Raw genomic sequence first — 19,396 nt, forward strand, 5'->3', positions numbered from 1 at the left:
TCTAATTTGATTCGATTTAAGCTTTAACGTTAAAATCAAACTAATTTGTCTCGTAAAGGCCACCACGTCACTTTTTATACGTATAAAATTGTACAAACCTTTTATCAGTCTCATAATCTAAAGTTTGCTACATTTTATGAAACACGAGTTCTAGATGACAGAGGCTTACTTAAACTCAAAACACACAAAAAACACAACCAAGAGTGGAATTTTATAGAATCATTCAGATTCACTGTGCACGATTTTCATATCTGTTGTTGACCAATACTGGCCACTTATGTGCTTGAGAACTAACTGCACCATTAGCACAATTGTCACCGCTCCAGATTATCGCACTACTAGTCACTTTAAACTGCTTAGATTTCTTGAAGACCACCACATGCACGATTGTCACTGTACCAGATTATCGCTCTATTAGTCATTTCAAACTGCTCTAAATTGCTAGAGGACTCTGCATCATTTGCACAATTGTCATTGTGCCAGCATTACCACATTACTGTAACCTTTCATTGCTCAGTGACTCTCTGTAGTGTTTTTATGTTTTTAGGTCTCAAAAGTATGTTTTGTCCAAATGGCTGTCTGTTGTTGTACTAGAGCAGCTCCAACTACCAGACACAAATTCCTTGTGTCTTTTTGACATACTTCTGAATTGCACATCGAACATATGCGTATGCACGGTTTAAGTACAACTCTGTACATACGCACGTTTAGTGACTGACGCACAATGTCCCATCTCTGGTGAGCTATTTTTAATACAACCCGGCAACTCCTGTGGTCCTTGTGGGCTACCTGGTGCCTGTGGGCACCGTGTTGGTGACCCCTGTGTCATCATTTGAATGTGCTACCTGGTATGCAGAGCTGGAGTTTCTCCACAGTTGTGGCCATGTTCCTCTGCTGGCTGCGACAGCGAATCACCTCCCCAGTTTGAGCTGTCACCTGAGGGTAAGAAAAGAGAATAAAACAATAACCACTTACACACCTTGTTGAGGCCAGAATTTATATGCTTTTTTGTCTCAGTTCTATATAAAATGCACAGACGCCAGATTGGGGCAAGCAAGTTGCTGCGCCTCACCGGAAACGAGTCCGACTTACTGCCGGAAACTCTGACTCCGGTCGTATCGTACCCTTCTTCACCTCACCGTTGGTATCCACCAACGGGTTCGGGGATTGCCGCCACGACAGGCACCGACCACCATATGGCCACAGCTCCGGTCGGCCGCCTCAGCAATGGAGGCGCAGAACATGGTCCACTCGGACTCGATGTCCCCCGCCTCCCCCGGAACATGAGCAAAGTTCTGTCGGAGGTGGGAGTTGAACAACTGCCAACACGCATTGGGTCAGTGTGGCAGATTGGGGCCTATACCTTTTTTATGGCAGTACGACAAAAAGCACGGCCCTCATTCCCCGGAGGCCAAAGAACCTCTGCCTACGGCAGCGGGCAGACAAGCTTGGCGGCAGAGGGAGCTAAGAATCACCGGGTTAATTATGGCTGCTTACGGCCAACGGACTTGTCTATGCGAGACCAGAATATGTTTACTCCTACAAACATTTTCAGTCAAACCAAAGGACAATCTTTAGAAGTAGCATGCAAGAAGCAAAAAAAACAAAAAAAACGCATGAAATCTTATTTTTGGGACGCTCAACGTGCAATCGCTAAAGGACGACTCTCGATAAGAAGAGCTACGACACGAGCTAGAAGCCATCAAATGGGATATAGTTGGACTTGGTGAAATACGTCGGAAAGATGAAGCTATGTTGACTCGATAATGGCCATCTATTTTATTACAGAGGATCAGAAAGCGGACGCAACGGTGGAGTTGGTTTCATTATCAATAAAACTATCGCCAACTAAGTTACCAACTAAGATAGAATCGCCACATGTAGCATCTCTATTAGAAAGAGTTACTCGCTTCAATTGCTACAAATATATACCCCCACCATCAGCCACACCGACGATGAGGTGGAAGCATTTTCCGAGGATTTATCCCGTCTTTATAGTCAATCGAAGCACAAATTTCGAATAGTTATGGGTGACTTTAACGCCAGGACTAGCCTTAACTCGAGCGAGAAATCAATTGGATCCCACGGAATAGGATCAAGATACGAAAGAGGAGAACACTTAATAGAATTTGCTGAACAAGAAGGCTTATACTTTATCAATTCGTTCTTTAACAAGAAATGGAACAGAAAATGGACATGGATAAGCACCAAAGGTAACACGAGCATCATCGACTACTTCCTGTCTAATGAAAAAGGGGTATTTACGGATTGAACACCCTAAACAAATGGAAGCAAAAAACTGTTAATAGAGAAATCTGCTGGTAACTGACGTCCATTGGAATTGCATTGGGAGAAGCTACATAAATCAGGCAATAAAATGGACCCAAGACATTATCGGCCAATAAGCCTGCTCTCGACGATTTACAAAGTCTTTGCAAAGATATTGGACAAACCAATTGAAATCAAACTCAGTGAAGCACAGCCGATGGAAGAAGCGGGTTTTCATAGCGGTTTCAAAAAATAAAAAGCCTTAAATGGAAATGGGCTGGCCACGTTGCCCGAAGAGTTGACAAAAGGTGGACCGCAGAAACTATCAATTGGATGCCACTGGACACAAAGCGACCGCGGCGAAGTCGTAAAAGTCGATGGATAGATGAAATCATTAAACACACCGCAATACACTGGAAACAAATTGCAAAATGTCGTAGTTGTTGGAAACGTGAAGAAGAGGCCTTCTTCATCCTGCAGTGGATAGAAAATGGCTGATGATGACGACGACGTGCGCACGCGTGTTTTACCCCAAACATTATTGAAAAACCAGGGATAAACCACCTGCAAGTGTTTTCTGGGTTGGTTCCCACCCAATAGAGAAAAAATAAAATACAATTCAAAATGGAGGGTATTGAAAATGCTCCAAGCAAGTTTTTTTCCCATATTGTGACCAGGATGAGTGTTTTGACAGAGGAACAAGGAGATGCACCTGATTTTCAAAGTAATACTTATTTCAGACTCTAACGATCTAGCTATGATCAATAAAATATGTTTTTGTTCGGTCTCTCTGTGTGGCCCGCCCGGTATTGGTCCTCTGCCGGTGGTTAGGGACCCCTGACTGGCCACCATTTTGAAGAGGTGACAATGTATAAAGGGTGGGCCCCAAAAAAAATATTCATTATTCTTTGAGTGGCCATTACTCATAATTTTGTTTTAGGTGCAAATTACCCGAAATAATGAAAATAGTACGATTAACATTTGAAGAAAGAAAATGAGTCATAAAGTCCCACTGGAAATATGAAAATGTCACAAAGTGCAAAGAGAATTTAAAAGAGAGTTTCACAGAAATCACCAACACGAAGGACCATGGCTCACAGCAGCGAGGAGTTTTAAGCAGGTGGAACTGTTCAAGGCGTCCATAGGCAAGGTCCTAGAAGACCTCGGATATCCACAAGCCCCACAAGAGAAGAACAATTGGTGAGAATGTTCCGATCCGCAAAGAAATCCATTGGAAAATCAGGTCATGAGAATGGAATCCCAAAATGAGCACCTATCACATGTGAAAGCAAGATCTAGTGGCATTTCCTTTCATTTCACTATCTGTCATTAAACACCTCAATCAACATATGAGAAATAGCAGTGAGAGTGAGTAATCTTTTTGTATATCGACCACTTTATCATCATCCGTTTGAATACACGTTTTACCAACAATATTACAAGATTTTTATACTACGTGTATTGGTTTTTTTTTTAATTGCGGATGACATTTGCGTGTCGCAAGCAGCCATAAAGCACATGGTCTTACCTCCCTCCCAGCTTCTTGTAGTCTTCGATTAGTATCCGTCACTTGGCCCTGAAGAAACACAGGGACAGGTTCAGTCAAACTGAACAGAGACAATCTATTTTAATGCTTCACATTTTTACAATACCCAACAAGATATTCAAAATGTTGTAAAAGCCATTCTCTTAATTTTACCAGACCTTAAAGGGACTCGCTAATGCTATGAACATTGGCACTGATTCCTTCCATCCATCCATCCATCCATCGATTTTACAAAGCGCTTATCCTCACTAGGGTTGCGGATGTGCTGGAGGCTTTCCGAGCTATGTTCGGGCGAAAGGCGGGGTACACCCTGAACTGGTCCCCAGCCAATTGCAGGGCACATAGAAACAGACAATTATTCGCACTCACAGTCACACCACACCTACAATTTAGAGTCTTCAATTAACCTACCTAGCATGCATGTTTTTGGGATGTGGGAGGAAACTGGAGTACCCAGATAAAACCCACGCAGGCACGGGGAGAACATGCAAACTCCACACAGGCGAGGTCGGAATTTGAACCCGGGTCCTCCTAGTTCTCTTAAAAACAAGGTCTGCAGAAAGATTTACCCCCCAAAAAAGATCCAGTATTTATTTTAGTCTTGTTTTAACAGATCTTGGCCCGCCCATATTTCAGTCAAAACCCAACTTGAGCTGTGATGTCACCACCAGAAGGTGGTCTGATTTCTTCATAATAGTTGCTTGCTTGGCTCACTAGCAAGCCGAGGGAGTAATTGTCACCTGTATTCAAAGTCGAAATGTCCCCCCTAATGGATTATTAGGCTTGTTTCGTTAGAATCTATCGCTATTCAGTAGTAGTTGTTTTTTTTTTAGCTGTTCCTAGGGTTGATTGCATCGTTCACCTTTGGAATACAAGTTTCAAAAAAGCTGGGACAGGGTCATGTTTACCACTCTGTTACACATCACCTTTTCTTTTAACAACATTCAATAAACGTTTGGGAACTGAGGACACTAATTGTTGAAGCTTTGTAGGTGGAATTCATTCCCATTCTTGCTCGATGTACAGCTTCAGCTGTTCAACAGTCCGGGGTCTGCATTGTCGTATTTTACGCTTCATAATGCGCCACGCATTTTCAATGGACGACAGGTCTGGACTGCAGGCAGGCCAGTCTCGTACCCACACTGTTTTACTACGAAGCCATGCTGTTGTAACACGTGCAGAAGGTGGTTTGGCATTGTCTTCCTGAACTAAGCAGGGGCGTCCATGAAAAATACGTTGCTTGGATGGCAGCATATGTTTCTCCAAAACCAGTATGTACCTTTCAGCATGAATGGTGCCTTCACAGATGTGTAAGTTACCCATGCCATGGGCACTAACACAGCCCCATACGATCACAGATGCTGGCTTTTGAACTTTGCGTCCATCACGTTTCTTTTCCTGTTTGGCCCGGAGGACACGATGGCCACAATTTCCAAAAACAATTTGAAATGTGGACTCGTCGGACCACAGAACATTTTTCCACTTTGCATCGGTCCATCTTAGATGAGCTCGAGCCCAGAGATGCCGGCGGTATTTCTTGGTATTGTTGATAAATGGCTTTTGCTTTGCATAGGTCGAGTTTCAAGTGTCACTTCCGGATGTAGCGCCGAACTGTATTTACTGACATTGGTTTTCTGAAGTGTTCCTGAGCCCATGTGACGATATCCTTTACACATTGATGTCGGTTTTTGATGCAGTGTTGCTTGAGGGATCAAAGGTCACGGGCATTCAATGTTGGTTTTCGGCCTTGCCCCTTACATGCAGTAATTTCTCCAGATTCTCTGAACCTGTTGATATTATGGACTGTAGATGATGAAATCCGTAAATTCCTTGCAATTGTACGTTGAGGAACGTTGTCCTTTAACTGTTCGATTATTTTCTCCCGCACTTGTTCATGAAGAGGTGAACCTCGCCCCATCTTTGCTTGTGAATGACTGAGCAATTCAGGGAAGCTACCCATTCATGGCCCCCACCTGTTCCCAACGAGCCTGTTCACCTGTGGTATGTTCTAAACAGGTGTTTGATGAGCATTCCTCAATTTTCTCAGTCTTTTTTGCCACCTGTCCCAGCTTTTTTGGAATGTGTTACAGCTATAAAATTCTACGTTAATGATTATTTGATAAAAACAATAAAGTTTATCAGTTTGAACATTAAATATCTTGTCTTTGTAGCGTATTCCAATTAAATATAGGTTGAACATGATTTGCAAATTATTGTATTTTGTTTTCAGAATCCGAATCACCTTTATTTTGCCAAATATGTCCAAAAAAAAATTGTCTCTGGTAGTTGCAGCCGCTCTAGTACAACAACAGACAGTCCTCAAGGGTTGGTAGGGGGGTACATACTATCTTTTCAGCAGTTTTGATTGTCCGTTGCAGTCGGAGTTTGTCCTTTTTTGTAGCAGCGCCAAACCAGACTGTGATGGAAGAACACAGGTGTCGAACTGCCTCAACAGCTCCTGTGGCAGGCCGTGCGTCCTCAGAAGTCACAGGAAGAACATCCTCTGCTGTGTCTTTTTGATCTTTCACGATGTCAGACTACTGCCACAGAATCACTCCCTGGCAACACTACAGGACAATTACGATACCACCGTATCCTGTCTTTTCTAATCACTGGGCTTTATCTTGTCAAATCAAACGCTGTCGGGGAGGCGGGACCAGAAAGCGTGTCACCGGTTACCGTGGATACACCCATTATGACGGTGACACCAACAATAGTGCATCAAGGCGTTGGGGGGGGAAAAAGAGAACAAAAAAAGAGGGAAGAAAAATGTGTGGCGTCATCAGCGGGCGCTCGGAAGAGGATGTTTTGGGCTTCATTCAAGGTGAGCTTTTACTTTTAAGGCAACATAATCTTATGTAGCTAGCACTAACATTTGGAAGGAAAATTTTCATAAATGAAATAAAATAAAAAAACAGAATGTTTAAAAACAAAAAGTAACTAAAACAATAATTTACTTTTGCAAAACTAACTAAAACTAACTATAATTATAGCTGAACTGCAAGAGCCTGTACTAGAAGCTATGCATGCCCCATGTCAAGAACAATCTTGGTGGCAAACCTGTCTTTTCCATACATACTACAGGTTCTGACATACAGTACAACCTCGATAAAACGGACCCCGAGATAATGGATATCGGATAAAACGGACCGTTGTGACTGAAAAATAGTTTCCATTTGTCACTTAAACTACCGTTGACAAAGTCTGTTGGTTCCAGAATTGCGTGCACGCAGAGAATGGGAGAAACGTATTTCCGGGTCACAGATATATAAAAAGACTAGACGTGCCCCCCGTGCCATTTTTGTCTATTGTGCCGTAGAGCGGCAGTGTTAACTCTGAGGAATAGAAAACAAGTTTCTGGAGTCTGGAACATGCTATTTTTGGTAGAGTAACTTTCAAACATTTGAACTTTTTTTTTTTTTTTTAAATATTTATTGACAAAAACTTTGTACTGGGGGTTTTAGGCCACACAAAAAACCTACAAAACAATAATTTTGTACTATACTGTAATATGGGTGCAAATGGCCTAAAAAAAAAATGCTTCAACGTAACGGGTAACCGGCTATATCGGACGACCATCCGCCCCCCTATTAGTCCGTTCTATCGAGGGTTCATTGTATATTTATTAAAAATGTGAATAGTGTATGAATATTTTGACCCTTTGATGACTGACATCAATGGATTGTTAGGTACATAAAATCAATTTGTCTCCTTTTCATCTGCTCCCCTCTTCATGCCCTCTCTTTTCCCTCTCCAGCACTCTTCCCGCAGCTGCTCAACCTTGTAATGAGCTCATTGTCCATGAAGGTCCAAGGACAAAGGCAGGCAAATTCAGATTAACCAGGCAGCAGGGACCTGAACCCATCATCGGTGCACTGGGCCCTTTCATGGAGTTTAATGGCTTGTGACAGGCTCTTTCTCACAGATTCAGTGACAAACTTCTCGATTCTGGATGGGGATTTTTGAACTATCTGCTCCTGTCACACGGCTGAGAGCCATGACCCAATTGACCAGTCGTCTTTTTATGCAATCCTTTCAACAAGGAAGTTTTCAGACTAGCGGGGCAAAATACACACTCGCTAATTCTTTTTTTTTTTTTTTTTTTCCCCCCCACTGCACAGCAAAAGACTCCACACATGACGAGCGCAAATGAATAAATGACAGTTATAGAAACTGCCAATCTATCACAAGGCTCTGAGATACTCTGTGTCTTCATCTTAACCGGCTACATTTTTACTTTGAGTTTTAGAAATTTCCATTTTCAACCATCGGGGAACACCCACTGGGAAAAAAAAAAGATAAATACGTACAATATCAAATTAATACTTTGTTTTAGCATCTTTGGCTTTTATTACCACACCAAGTATTTTTCCGCCTACTCGTCTTTGCAAAAATGTTCTCCTGTGTACAGCCTTCTTCAGGATAACGTACTCGTGACGTGTGAAAGCCAGCACACATTTTCTTTTTTCTCCATGTATTTTTTGGACAGTTTATAATAGCTTCAGTAGAAAATAAACTATGCTTAGCAGAGCACAGCGTTATTTGTGTACAGTCTACCACTATTTAAGTGCACTGTCGTATGGAGCAGTTAAGTGTCCGACCAGACATGAATTTATTTTGCTCATGCCCAGTTACACTGTAGTATGTATATTAGCACATTCATAACACTATTCATTTATTTTTAATCAGTCTGTAATTTTACACGTAACTTAATATGCGTTAGTGTTTCTATATTTGAGCGCATTAGTTTATACAACACGCGTTGCTGTGTGCACCTTGTGCCTGGATGAGACTACAAGATTTTAGTTAACCACCACGCTGCACCGGTAGTATGGCGTTCTTGTGGTGATGAGCGGTGTTGTTTGCGGCAAACATACCTTTTGGACTTACGGCCAAAAGGTTCATATGCGTAAGGGAGATTTCAAGTGCGTTTTTTTCAAACTGTAGCCAGACTTTGATGTTTAGCTTGATAAAATAAGACCTCCTTCCTTCTTGCCGTCCAACCCCATAGCGTAGACAAATGAAGAAGATGCAAGATTGCTGTCACATGTACTGAACAGATGGCACTTGCCAGAAATGTTTGGAGCTCTCCTCTGGGAGCCTCCCTAACCAGTTTTCTCATCAGCTTTTCATCAATTTTGGAGGGATAACCAATTCTTGGTAATGTCACTGTTGTGCCATATTTTCTCCACATGATGATGACTGTTTTCACTGACATATTTAATGCCCTGGATATTACTTTGAACAATGGGATCCTCTGATGCTGTGGAAGCTCTCTGTGGACCACAGCTTGTGCTGTAAGATGTGAGTACAAAAATGTCAGGAAAAGCCTACTAGGACAGCTGAATTTGATTTGGATTTAATCAGAGGAATTTTAAATGGAGCTTGTCGTATGTGGCGATTACCATTTTACCTGAGTTTAAATGAGATTGGTTAATACACTGCACACAGCTACATCCTAATTTAGAAGACGGTGACCACACTTGCGCAACCACTGTAAATTAGTTTATCCGAATCCTAAATGCACAAACATATTTTATAAATGGGTGCACATAACGTTTTGGGGCCTTTTCGTGATACTTATGTTTTTGTTGTTGTTGTTTTTTTTTTTACACCCTTGGAGCCCAAGAAAATCCCTTAATAACAGTTTTGGCCGAAAGAATCTTAACAGTTTACTTGCCATAAGTTTCTCTGCATCAGTGCGAACTTTGAGAAGCTCCGTGATAGCATCCACAAAACCTTGGTGGTGGAAATTGCACATCTTCTCAATCTCACGGTCATGATTCCTTATCCTGGCGTCCAGCTTTTCCATGAAGCGTATGTGTGCATTTGGCTGGTCATCGTAGATTGATCTGGCAAAGAAAAATCACAGTGGTGCAAAAAAAATAATAATAATAAATTCAAAAAAAAAAAATGAACAGAAAATCTTAACCGTACCTGTGAAGATGAAGAGCAGTTCTATCGATATCAGTATAGTCCAATACATTTTCCCTACATTACTAGGGATGTCCTGATCCAACTTTTTCAGTTCTAATTCGATACTGATATTGCAGCCTTGAATTCTGGCCGATACTGACATCAATCCGATATCAGCAATAATCATACATGTTTTTGGGATGTGGGAGGAAACCGGAGAAAACCCACGCAGGCACAGGGAGAGCATGCTAACTCCACACACAGGTGAGGCCGGATTTGAACCCGGGGTCCCCGGAACTGTGAGGGAGATGTGCTAACCGGTCATCCGCCATTCCCCCGTATTTGAATATTTCATAGGTGTAATTATTTTGCTATGTGAGTTTAGTTTTACAGTGAACTTCAACTGGAGAGTCAAAAAATGACTTGAAGCAACCAACATTCACTCTTACGCCTCACTACTTTGTTAGCACCTTAGCAACCTGTTGTGATCGCGTGGGCTCTGCATGCCGTCTGGGCACAGCTGGATAAAAGTGCTGGAGCGCAGCTTGGAATGGACTGTTTATAGAAGTGTGGTAAAATCGGAGAAGAGAGCGTTGTCTCCGAAGATTAAAAAGAAAATTATATACCAGCACATTAAAGTTAAAGGCTATAAAAACATCTCCATGAAGCTTGGTGTTCCTGTGACGTCAGTTGCACATATTCAGATATTTAAGCTCCACGGACTCTAGGCAGCCCCCCTGGACGTGGCAAACAAGTGACGACAAACTGAACAACCGGATAATACGAATGGTAGCAAAAGAGCCCAGATCAAGCTCTGAAGAAATTAAAGGTCAACTCCAAGGTCAAGGTAGATCAGTGTCAAATCACACCACCCGTCGTCGTTTGAGCCAAAGTGGACTTCATGGGAGACAATGGAGGAGGCCATCACTGTTGAAAATAAATCATAGAAAAGTGAGACTGGAATTTGCCAATTTGCATGCCACAAAGCTTCTGGGAGAATGTCTTGTGGACAGACGAGACAAAACTGGAACTTTTAGCAAGGCCCATCAGCTCTGAGTTCACAGATGCAAAAATGAAGCATAGCAAGAAAAGAACACTGTCCCTCCTGTAAAATATTGAGGAGGTTATGGTATGTTCTGGGGCTGATTTGCTTCATCTGGCATTCTGGGTGTCTTGAATCTGTGCAGGGTACAATGAAAACTCAACACTATCAAGGTATTCTCTCGAGAAATGTGCTGCACAGTGTCAGAAAGCTTGGTCTCAGTCGCAGGTCATGGGTCTTGCAAAAGGATAATAACCCAAAATACAGCTACCACCATCCACGAATGGCTAAGAGCAAAACATTGGACTATTCTGAAGTGATCTTCTATGAGCCCTGATCTGAATCCTATTGAATATATGTGGAAGGAGATGAAACATGGCTTCTGGAGAAAGCACCCTTCAAACCTGAGACAACTGGAGCAATTTGCCAATGAAGAGTGGGACCGAATATATGCCGAGAGGTGCAGAAGTCTCATTTAAAGTTACAAAAACTGTTTGATTGCAGTGATTGCCTCAAAAGGTTGCGCATTTTTGTCCAGGCCTGATTCATGAGGGGTTTTTTTTTTTCAATTATGTTGAACCACAATTCAAAATCAATGTCTGATTTTGATTGGTTAATTTTCATTTAAAAAATATGTCCAGATGTTTTTTGTGGCACCACTGCGGGTTTTTCTTTCATGAACAGAAGAGTACGGAAATTTTGTCCATGTGTACTTTAATTATAGAATATAGACCAACTTACAAGTGTTTTAAAAGTAGTAAGACGCACAGTAAGAAAAAATATTGATTCGAGATGCATGCATAGATAATTGGTATTCGATTCCAATTATAACCCTATGAATGAATCGTAATTGAATCAAATCAAATCGTGAGGTGGCTAGAGATTGCCAGCTTTACTTCAGTGAGTGAGTCAAGTGTGAGATATGTATAACAAACAGCTTACAGCCTCATCATCAACACCCTGATCCTGTTTGATCCCAAAAAAGTGCGTCTTTGACCATGATTAGTTGCTGCGACGAGAAACCAACTGGGAAAAGGAGATGCTGTAAACATATTTGACACTCCACTCCCAAAGGAATATTACAGCATGACTTTCTATAGCAGGCTTCAAGGCAAGTGCCCTTTACAATCCAACTAAACTAGAAAAGACCATAATAAAGGATGGGTTGGTTGGGTCAAAATGTAGGCAGGTTTAGAAAAAGGACTATGGACATTCAAACTTGAGGCAACAGGACTAACATTGTCTTCTACAGTTACAGCACCATCTAGTGCCGGTGTAATGAAATGCTACATTTGTCGAAATTGAGGGGCGCCTCAATCGTACTCTCTCAACACTATTTCTCAGGGAAGAAATGTGGGCAAAACTGCATCCCATCCATTATGTGCCAGTGTGACTTGTACCACTGTCAAATAATGTTACACCACATTAAATGGGGATCTCCACATCAAAGTAAGAGTATGTGCTCAACATCGGAGATGTGTCGACATAGTGCGACGTCTCGAGGCCACATTTAACGCTCAACTGGACAGCTGCAGTAAGCATTGAACATACAGAAAGAAAAGTATGACACGTTCTTGCGTGTTCATGCTTAAAAAAAAAAAAATACTCTCTTGTTTAACTGAAGAAAGTGTGTCTTTGACCAGTACTGTAATTGCTAAAGATAAATAATCGGGTTGATCGTTAAGGTCCTGCTTTACCATGTAACAAGAGTACATTTTATAAAAAAAATTTTTTTTAAAAAGATATGAAGACCAAAGAGACGAAAAAGTAGTCGTAGAGTCAACGAGCAGATAAAGTGGAGAAAATAATTATTCTCTCACTGATTTTGTAAGTTCACCCACTGACAAAGACATGAGCGATCTATAAATTTTATTTGTAGGTTTACGTTAACAGTGAGAGACAGAACATCTAAGAAAATCCGTAAAAAATCACATTTAAAAAAAAAAAAAAAAAAGACAAGTGTATTTGCATTCCCATGAAATGAAATAAGTATTTGATCCTCTCCCGACGCTAAAGAACTGACTCCCACAGACGGTCCTCTCACCTTCAGAATGTACTCCCGATTTAACTCGTTAGTAGGGGCGGAAGGGTTCACAAAATCCACCATTCGGTACCCATCTCTGTTTTGTGGTCATGGTTTTCAGTTCGCTTGGGTACACGTTGACTTAGGAAAATCAATTACAGTGTACACTATTTGCATTTTTTTTGTAAATATACTTCATGTACCGGTATATCTTCACAGCGTTTGCATTTGGATGCTTTCCACAATCACTTAGGTGGTACTTCTTCAAATGAATAAACACAGTGTTGTCCGTTTTTAAGGGCCCCCACATAACTTGCACATCATCGAGTTTATAGCATTGCACTACGTCGCTTTGGAGACGCCGCCACACAACCAGCAGACCGGCGATGGAGGGTTAGCTCCGGTGCGCGGGTTTCCATCGGCGGTCTGGAGCACGGGCGAAGAGTGGCCGCCAACGGCACGCCGTGCTCCGTGTGACAACGTCGAGTTTTGAGAGGGCTCGGTTTCTGTTTACTCTGGCAACCGGAACTGGAGGATGAAAAGGACAACTCTGACTGGATGTTGTCGCGCCAAGTTAGATCGAGGAAATACGCTCACAGCTGACAATCGAGATGGACCGGAAATTTTTCACAATCTTTGATCGCGATCATATAATCGTCCCGCCCTTGCATCAGCCCAGAACTACACGGGAGGAGCTTGATAATGATCTCAAGGCAGCTGGGACCAGAGTCACCAAAGAAAAACATAGGTAACACACTATGCCGTAACAGATTAAAATCCTGCAGCGCCATCCCCACCGTCGAGCATGGAGGTGGAAGCACTATGCTTTGGGGTTGTTTCTCTCTGCAAAGGGGAATGGTCAAGTTGAGGGAAATCTCGATGGAGCCTTGTCTCGTGAAATCCCGGGTGACGAGCTCCTCCTCTCGAGGAAATCCGAACACGTACACAAATTAACAGCTAGCTTGCTGTAAGGTATTTCAACCACTGTTACAAGTGGATGTTAAGTGTCCTGTAAATCTTTACCCCTTATATAGAGTGGGTACGGAAAGTATTCAGACCCCCTTTCATTTTGCACTGTGTTATATTGCAGCCATTTGCTAAATGGCATCGAAGTTCATTATTTCCTCATTAATGTACACACAGCAGCCCATATTGACAGAAAATTAAAAGAAAGAACGACAAAATACGCCATACTTCACAGTTGGGACTGTATTGGACAGGTGATGAGCAGTTCCTGCTTTCCTCCACACAACAAAGAAATCTACAATTATGTTTTTCCCCTGCAATACGGGGTGCTGTGTGTACATTAATGGGGAGGGGGGGGGGGGGGGGGACGAACTTTAATGATTTGAGCAAATGGCTGCAATATGGCAAAGAGTGAAGAAAAAAAATTAAGGGGGTCTGAATGCTTTCCGTACCCACTTGGAGTCAGTTGAAGCCAAACACAGTTTATCAACACTTACAAATGGTATGTACGTATTTAACTTCATGGGCATTGTAAGACACTTGTCAACTTAGCTAGCGAACCGCAGCTAGTTGACGGCTAATTTAAAGAGCAATTACATATAACCGCACCCACAATTCATGTTGACATTTTTTTGACAGGTCAGCGGTCAATATCAAAACCTGCAAATGTCCACGGAGCGACGTTTTCCTTGAATACGAACCTGTTCACCCCCCCCAAAAAAAAACAAAAATACCGGTCGACCTGAGCCCGCTTACCTTATTGGTTTTGAACAGCATAGAGCCCGTTTAGCTAAAACTGCTACTAGCCGACCGGTTGCTAAGATAGCTGACGATAAATGACCGTACAGCGAACAAAAAGGTACAATAGGTGAAAGAAACACATTCGCTGACGCCGCGAATCGTATTGGCTCCCTCAAAAAAAAACACATCTTTCTTACCGAAGCGTGGGGCCAACGCAAGCCGTATCCGTGCTCTCAATTTCCTGTAGAATCCGCTCGTGCTCCGTTATGCACTCCATGGTTTCATTCTCCGCCATGATTATGTGTGTTATTTTGGCAGTCCATCACTGCAGCTGCAGGGACCGGCCTCTGGAGGGCGCGCTCGCTCCGTCTTTGCCTTTATCTATTGTACCACTGTTTATATATGCTTTTACATACGATGTGCACACCTAATAATTCACTAGTTGTGTTCAAATCCTGTTGAAAATGTTATAGTAGTGGAACTATTTCAATTACTTTCTCAAATGAATGTAACCAATTCCATTTTAATTATTCGTCTTAATTTTGAATGAATGCATCAACAGGACCCTTGGATATTTCCTCGAAAAAAACGTGGATTAAAACCATTATTTAGGAATGAACCACATATTTGTTCGTTCCACAAATAGTACATTTATGACAAAACATGATGAAATGTACTGTAAATACATCATAAAAATGTTTATTTGTTGCATTATGTGTATAGCATGTGGAAAACATGATGCCATGCCACAATTAAACAATATCGCTTCATATGACAACCCATATGATGAAGTGAATGTTCCATAAAAAGTCCAAAGACGACAGATGAAAAGTCAATGCTGTTTTAGGTGTTCAAACTAACACTAGTCTAACCTTATCAACATGCCAGACAAACTAATAGATTGCACCACAAGATGGTGCACCGAGGTCATATTTGGAAAAATATGTCATGTTTGAGACGCAGGCCAGAGAGAGCCAATCACAAGCATCAGCGTTAGAAGGAGGAAGTGACATGGAAATACACCATCTGAATTTTGCAGCTAGTTTTCAAATGTAACTGAGAATTTAAAGGTGGACATTTTCAAAAGCAGCAGTATTTCCAGTACACATTTCCTCCCAGTAATGTAATTATTACAATGACATACATTTTGTAATAAATTACATAATCTCGTTACATGTCATTAGTTAATCCCCAGCACTGTTTTCCTCGTATATAAAAACTAAAGCAACAAACCTTTACCTATTTGTTGCTTTGGAGTCAAAGGGTTGTGCTTTCATATCTTTCAAATGCTTACCAAATGAAATCAGGATTTTGAGTTATTATTATTTTGTTTATTTATTTATTTGAATCGAAAATGCACAAAATGTACTGTTAGGTGTATTGTACTTATATTTTCACATTAGCTGCATAAGTAATGGGTTTCAAAGTTCAAACATTTTATTTTGAAATGGAATGAAAAATTTGAATCTAACAAAATGATGATATTTATAGAAATAACATACATTATATACATATACATATACCGTAATTTTGTGTATAACAACGCGTTATTTACCCCCAGAAATTGTCAAAAGTCAATAGTGTGCATTATACATAGGTATAGGGGCAAATGGAAAAAAAAACTTTCACATTTGATCAATTTATGCCGCCATCTAGTGGTTATAGAAAATCTGTACACTTTCATTCCAAAATGCCACCGCCACCGAGTGGTTATAAAAAAGGTGTAACCTGCACACTTGCATTCCAATATGACAGGGGGAACGTATGACTGGATATATGTACAGTTATGCTCATAAGTTTACATACCCTGGTAGAATTTGTCAAATATAGTTGTTGTTTTTTTCATGATGACTTATGTATGAAGAACAACCATCATTAATTTCTTTATGGTTATGTTTTGTTTAATGATAATGCTTTTCTGAAATGCTTGACCGTTGAATTTGAATCCCATTAAAGTAAAATGAAATGTGTTTCGCCTGGTCCTTCATCTTTTCTTGAAAGAATTGCACCCATCTTACAAATTCTGCCTGGGTAATCAAACATATGAGCACAACTGTGTTTTCTCATTGACTAAATAAAAGCGAATTTCAAAATAAGAGCAAGTCAATTCAAAAAAAAGGATTACGTGTTCCAATAAAGTGCTTAACTTCAGAATAATTCTTTACAAAAACTAAGAAAAATTAAATAATACTTCATGTTTTGATCATATGGGTAGAAGCAAAATCATGCATTGTAAAAACGCATTATACATCGGTAGACGGGTTTTCCAGAATTTTGAGGTCAACTTTGGGGGTGCGCATTATACAGGAGAAATTACGCTATATGATTACCTTTCTTTCTTGACAGACTGAGCGAAAATGCAGTTTTCAGTGTCACCATAAATTCCACCTTGTGTTCATGTGACCAAATATAATTCTGCCCCTGAATACACGAAACAAGTTTCTTAAAACAAGTGCTTCAAGTTCCTAATATAAAGCAGCTCAATGTTCAACTCACTGTGCCGTGTACGACAGATTGTTTCCCAATGTTGCATTTGGTTTACCTTAATGTGGTTCCCAGGGGAAGATCCACAGATTCTAATTCTGCTAAAATATTTCCAAAAACCTTTTCCCCTTCTTCGTTATCCACTCCTCTCTGATGAGGAGTGCCGTGGACCCTTTGACTATCCATTTCTCAATTGTGGCTCTCTTCGTGTGTGACTACAAAATGTCAGCACCACTCGAACTGTGTATGAGTTTGAATGTGTGGTGAACTCTTAGTCACCTGCCAAAGTCAGCGGAAAATGACCAACAAGAAAAAAACAAACCTTGTGACTCAGTGAACTTTGAGTTCAATAAAACCATACGAAATAATACATTTCTCATCAAACCTTTCACTTAAAGTGCGCATTTACAGTGTTTCGCAAACTTACGAGACCACCGCCACCGAGGTATTTGTCACAGCCGGGCTCACTGGGCTTTCTGTGAGATGACAGAAAGTAATCAAGCATAACGGTCAACTATTGAAACGTTTGTTCTGGAAATCATCCATCCGTCCATTTTCTTTGCCGCTTCTCAGTCATTCATAATGTCGCTTATAATATTGTCATTTAAATATAAGTAAATGTGTAAATCCATGCGTAACAATAATAATTCTAACATTGCAAGTATAATTTCCTGAATATATTGGTCCTTAATAAACATTTGTGGGGGTTTGTATAATGCATATAAATGCGATTTGTAGCACGAAAAGAAGTTGAGTAATACAATGTGTGTCGAAATCATGTATTAGAAAAGAGAGGGCTACAACTCAGATGACGAGAATGAGTTAACGACCAGTGTGTTGATTGATGCACATTGGAAAACTACTCTTGGAGAGAGTAGCAAAGACTATATTTGACGTACATTGTTGCTACGTTATGTCTTGATGACATTATTATTTCAATAGTTGACTGAAAGGGTTGTGTCCTACTCGGCATTCTGTCAGACCGCATGCGTCTGTAAGCGGGCCAATTTTGTTCATGTGCGAATACAGATAAATATTGCCGCTGAATGGCTGTTGCGGAACTGTAAAGCATTTGTGAAATAGGAGGCCCTGACCAGCTTACACAAACACTTTCTATTTCCTTCCATTCTTGTTGAAATGGATTGGTCAATTGAAAGTGGAGCTATAGTGTGTCTACAAAAGCACTGACTATGGGTTTCCTTATTACTTCACCAAAAACAAGAAGTGGGTCAACACCCCACCCCCCGCCCACCCCACACGCACACACAGAAAGCACACTCACAGCAGCATTGAAAATGTGCCAGAGCTGCAGGAATGGACACATCAAGTTAAAGAACGGAGGGGATGGTTGGACATTTGGGATGTAGTACTGCATATATATATATATATATATATATATATATATATAGCTGCCGGCTGCCGGCAGTAATGATACGATGATAAAGGAGTGCATTTTATCAACCTCGGAAGGGTTAGCGCCTGGCTAATAAGAACGCGTGGTCTGTTATTTGGGATATTAGACCATTAAATAGATATATTTTTGAATGCACATCGTGTAGTTTTACAGCATGTGTGTGCACAAGTTGTGTGTGCGTGTGTGTGTAAGTTCTTGGAAGTTATTCAAGACTTGTAGTGCGTACAGTAGCTGATTTCAATTAACAAATGAAACTTAATGTCACTCTGTTTTTCAGTATACGAATGTAGCACGGTTAAACTGCGAAAGCATTTCGAGCATTTATAGTTGCCAAACAAATGAACAATTTATTGTCCTGTTTACAAGAAAAAAAAACCTTTTGCACCACTTGCAATCTACACAAAGATAATATTCTTCTTCAGTTACCAGAACCCAAGTCATCACTTCAAAAGGCCAAAAGATTTCCTGAAGACTTTCACAATTATCAGACTACTTTATCAACTGGTCTAAATCCACATTACGTCCAAGAAGTCACGGAATCCTGCACATCAAAACCCCAACCACTTTATCCCCACAGGTAACAATAAGCACGTGCAAGTGCACACAAGGGCGTAGCCCAAAACATTTTCGTGGGTGGACCGAAACCAATCGTCGAATGAATATATCGCGAAATCGAATTACAGATATCTCACATCGACAGATATGTTCGACGGAAATTTCGACTACGGGTATTCAAAATGTAATCACGACTTGTCAGCATGGCATGGTCGATATCTACGTTTATTCTGGATATTCAAACAGCGTTTAAATATGAAGAAGGCTTGCCATATGCACGTAAAGGAAAGGCATGGTTGAGAGCAAGAGAGAGAGGCACTGCGCAAGCTTTTACACAAAATCGAATTGTGAGTGCTGACAAAAAAAACAACAACATTTGTGCTCAATATTTCCAGTTACGAGTGTGGCGCAAATCTAAATATCAGATCTAGCAGTTAATGC

The 19,396-nt window shown here is 40.9% G+C and overlaps 1 protein-coding gene across 4 annotated transcripts in view; it reads right to left on the reverse strand.

Moving 5' to 3' along the window:
* exoc6 (exocyst complex component 6) overlaps positions 1–17,215 on the reverse strand; it is a 53,295-nt gene extending 36,080 nt beyond the window's left edge. For 2 of the 4 annotated variants that reach the window (XM_061706094.1, XM_061706093.1), the window contains exons 1-4: positions 17,045–17,215; positions 9,495–9,666; positions 3,797–3,844; positions 846–936 (exon numbers count right to left, since the gene is read on the reverse strand). In XM_061706094.1, coding sequence (XP_061562078.1) covers positions 846–936; positions 3,797–3,844; positions 9,495–9,666; positions 17,045–17,172 — 439 coding nt within the window. In that variant the 5' untranslated portion in view covers positions 17,173–17,215. Of the gene's footprint in view, positions 1–845; positions 937–3,796; positions 3,845–9,494; positions 9,667–14,699; positions 14,821–17,044 lie in introns of those variants that run through there. The other 2 variants (XM_061706096.1, XM_061706095.1) reach the window with 1 other exon arrangement.
* Between the last annotated feature and the right edge of the window lie 2,181 nt (positions 17,216–19,396).

This window comes from Phycodurus eques, chromosome 19 (assembly GCF_024500275.1).
Source record: "Phycodurus eques isolate BA_2022a chromosome 19, UOR_Pequ_1.1, whole genome shotgun sequence".
Lineage (NCBI taxonomy): Eukaryota > Metazoa > Chordata > Actinopteri > Syngnathiformes > Syngnathidae > Phycodurus > Phycodurus eques.